The sequence below is a fragment of the Leptidea sinapis genome, chromosome 13 (genome assembly GCF_905404315.1).
Source record: "Leptidea sinapis chromosome 13, ilLepSina1.1, whole genome shotgun sequence".
Classification (NCBI taxonomy): Eukaryota; Metazoa; Arthropoda; class Insecta; order Lepidoptera; family Pieridae; genus Leptidea; species Leptidea sinapis.
In genome coordinates, this window is record NC_066277.1 from 5,898,535 (window position 1) to 5,900,831 (window position 2,297).

The 2,297-nt window shown below is 39.6% G+C and overlaps 1 protein-coding gene across 1 annotated transcript; it reads right to left on the minus strand.

Moving 5' to 3' along the window:
* Nucleotides 1–429: 429 nt before the first annotated feature.
* Nucleotides 430–1,863, minus strand: LOC126967576 (forkhead box protein unc-130). The gene has a single exon (XM_050812105.1). The coding sequence runs from the start codon at nt 1,861–1,863 to the stop codon at nt 901–903; it is 963 nt and encodes a 320-aa protein (XP_050668062.1). The 3' UTR covers nt 430–900.
* Nucleotides 1,864–2,297: the final 434 nt, after the last annotated feature.

A 2,297-nucleotide genomic window follows, 5' to 3' on the forward strand; every position in this document is an offset into this window, starting at 1 on the left:
GATTTATTTAAAGATACTGTCTTTTGATATGATAACTTTTGTTACAAAACCAACAGTTAATCACTTTGCAAATTACCTCAAATTTTTACAAACAATTAAGAACATGATTACTTTTATCATTATCAATTCTTAAAAATTATTAAGAGATTTAATTGATGGTTAAGATTTTTCACGTTAAAATTTCGAGTGATTAAAATAATTTAAGTACCTGCATGTGTAGGTAAGTATGACACAATCGAAATTTGCATTGTAATGTCTAAGGCCTTTGAATTTAAAAGCTATGATTAACTGGTGTCTAATAACCAATTTAGAATCTCAAATATTCATCTAACAATCAAAATTCGTCCATAAATGGAATTCTAATTAAATTTTGGCTGGGAAATACCTAGAAATGTTAATATAATGAGAATTTGTAAGTAAAAAATGCTATTTCGAACTCAATTTATTCGTTCATTAAGTATTCTAAACTTAGATTTAATAACAAAAATTTTACTGTACAACAACAAGATAAATTGCTTACATTATATTTACAATATCAGATTTCTCATGTTTAAACTAATTACCTACAGGTGGACAAAATAATCACAATTTTCTTGTCAAAAGGGCCGTGAACTTATGAATCGGAAAACTATTTGGAAATATGTACCAGACAAACATAATATTTTGTTAATACTTAATATTTTCTATTCACATATTATTTAATATTTCTATTTATATTTACAGTCGTAACATCTTTGAGCTTAAATTTAACACTTCACGTAATTACAATCTAAAAGAAACTCTTCAAAGCTGAATTCAATAGGAAAGAAAGCTTTTGTTAACACTACAGATATAACTGCAAGTCACTATATTCACATTTTGGTTATAATTGTCTTAACACTCGTAAAATTCCTAGTTGATTTAAGTATCCGGTGGGTGTTGTTGTTCTAGTGGACTCGGTGGAGTAGATGATGTGGATGATGCGGTATGTCTTCGTAGCTGTTGCAACAGAACAGGGTCTAAAGCAGGCCACCAGCTTCCCAACAAGGGGTAATGAGCAGTTGGAGCTAAAGGAGTCCGAGCATCATCTTCCGGAGCTTTTCCGTCCTCTTGATCACTCGCAACAACGTCTATGTCCTCTTCTACTTCTTCTTCACAACTACTGTCCCTCCGTAACTTAATTATCGGGGCATCGTCCGGTGCTAACAAAGAAGCAACATCAAATTGTCTCTTTCTCGCCTGTACATTTCCCGGGACTCTAGATCCGCTCCAGAATGGTAGCGGGAGAGCCGTCGGTGGTGGTGACTGTGGAGGCGGTGAAGGAGAATCTTCTCCATCGTCATCTACTGCCAATCCCATGTGTTTTCGCACTTTCCTCTGCGCTTTACGTCTTCTAAAATCACCTTTCCGAAAATCATCGATATTCGCCGGATGTATCGCCCAATAATGACCCTTTCCATTCGCAGATCTTCCGGCTTTTACAAAACAATCATTAAGCGAGAGATTGTGACGAATCGAGTTCCTCCATCCGGGGCCGCGGGTGCGGAAGTATGGGTAGTTATCCAAAATGTGCTGGTAGATATCAGACAGGACTAGCTTGCGTTCTGGGGAGCTCAGTATTGCCATAGCGATAAGTCCGATGTAGCTGTGCTGAGGCTTAGGTTCTTCAGGTTGGAGCGCGCGTTGTTGGAGTAGAGACATAGAGAGCGCGAGACGAGGTCCATAAGGTCCGTAGCATGGCGCGACGGAAGGTGGATATAGGCGTAGACGTTCAGCGACAGCGTAATTGTACAGCTGAAGTCTGTAGTGATCTATAGCAGCGGCGGTCACAGCAGGGGTTTCTTTACCGAGCGGCCAGGGGCCACCTTCGGCTCCGCTACACATGTTCGCGACGGAGGTCGGTGCACGAGTGGTGCGGATTGAGGAGCCGGCGTTGGAGCGTCCCGGTCGCGGACGAGGGCGGGGGCAGCTCCCTAGCCGGCCAATCAGCGCTCGCCCGCTCTGTGTATACGTGTTTTTGTTTAGCGACGCCCCACTCTGGCGGCTTTGCGATTCCACGCACCCCGACTTAAGTTTACCGATTGGTACTGACGGCATATTCAACGATATTCATGCAAAGCCTGCTTAGTATAATTAGACTGGTATTTGTGTGAATTTCAAAATGTTAGTGCTATCAAGTCTTATAGTCAGATTACTAAGTACCTTTTACTTTCCTCAGGTATATATTAATTCATCAAAATTTAAATAATATACTTACAATACATAATTATGAGTATTTAATACACAAAAATAATTTAAACTTTAGATAGGCATATTAA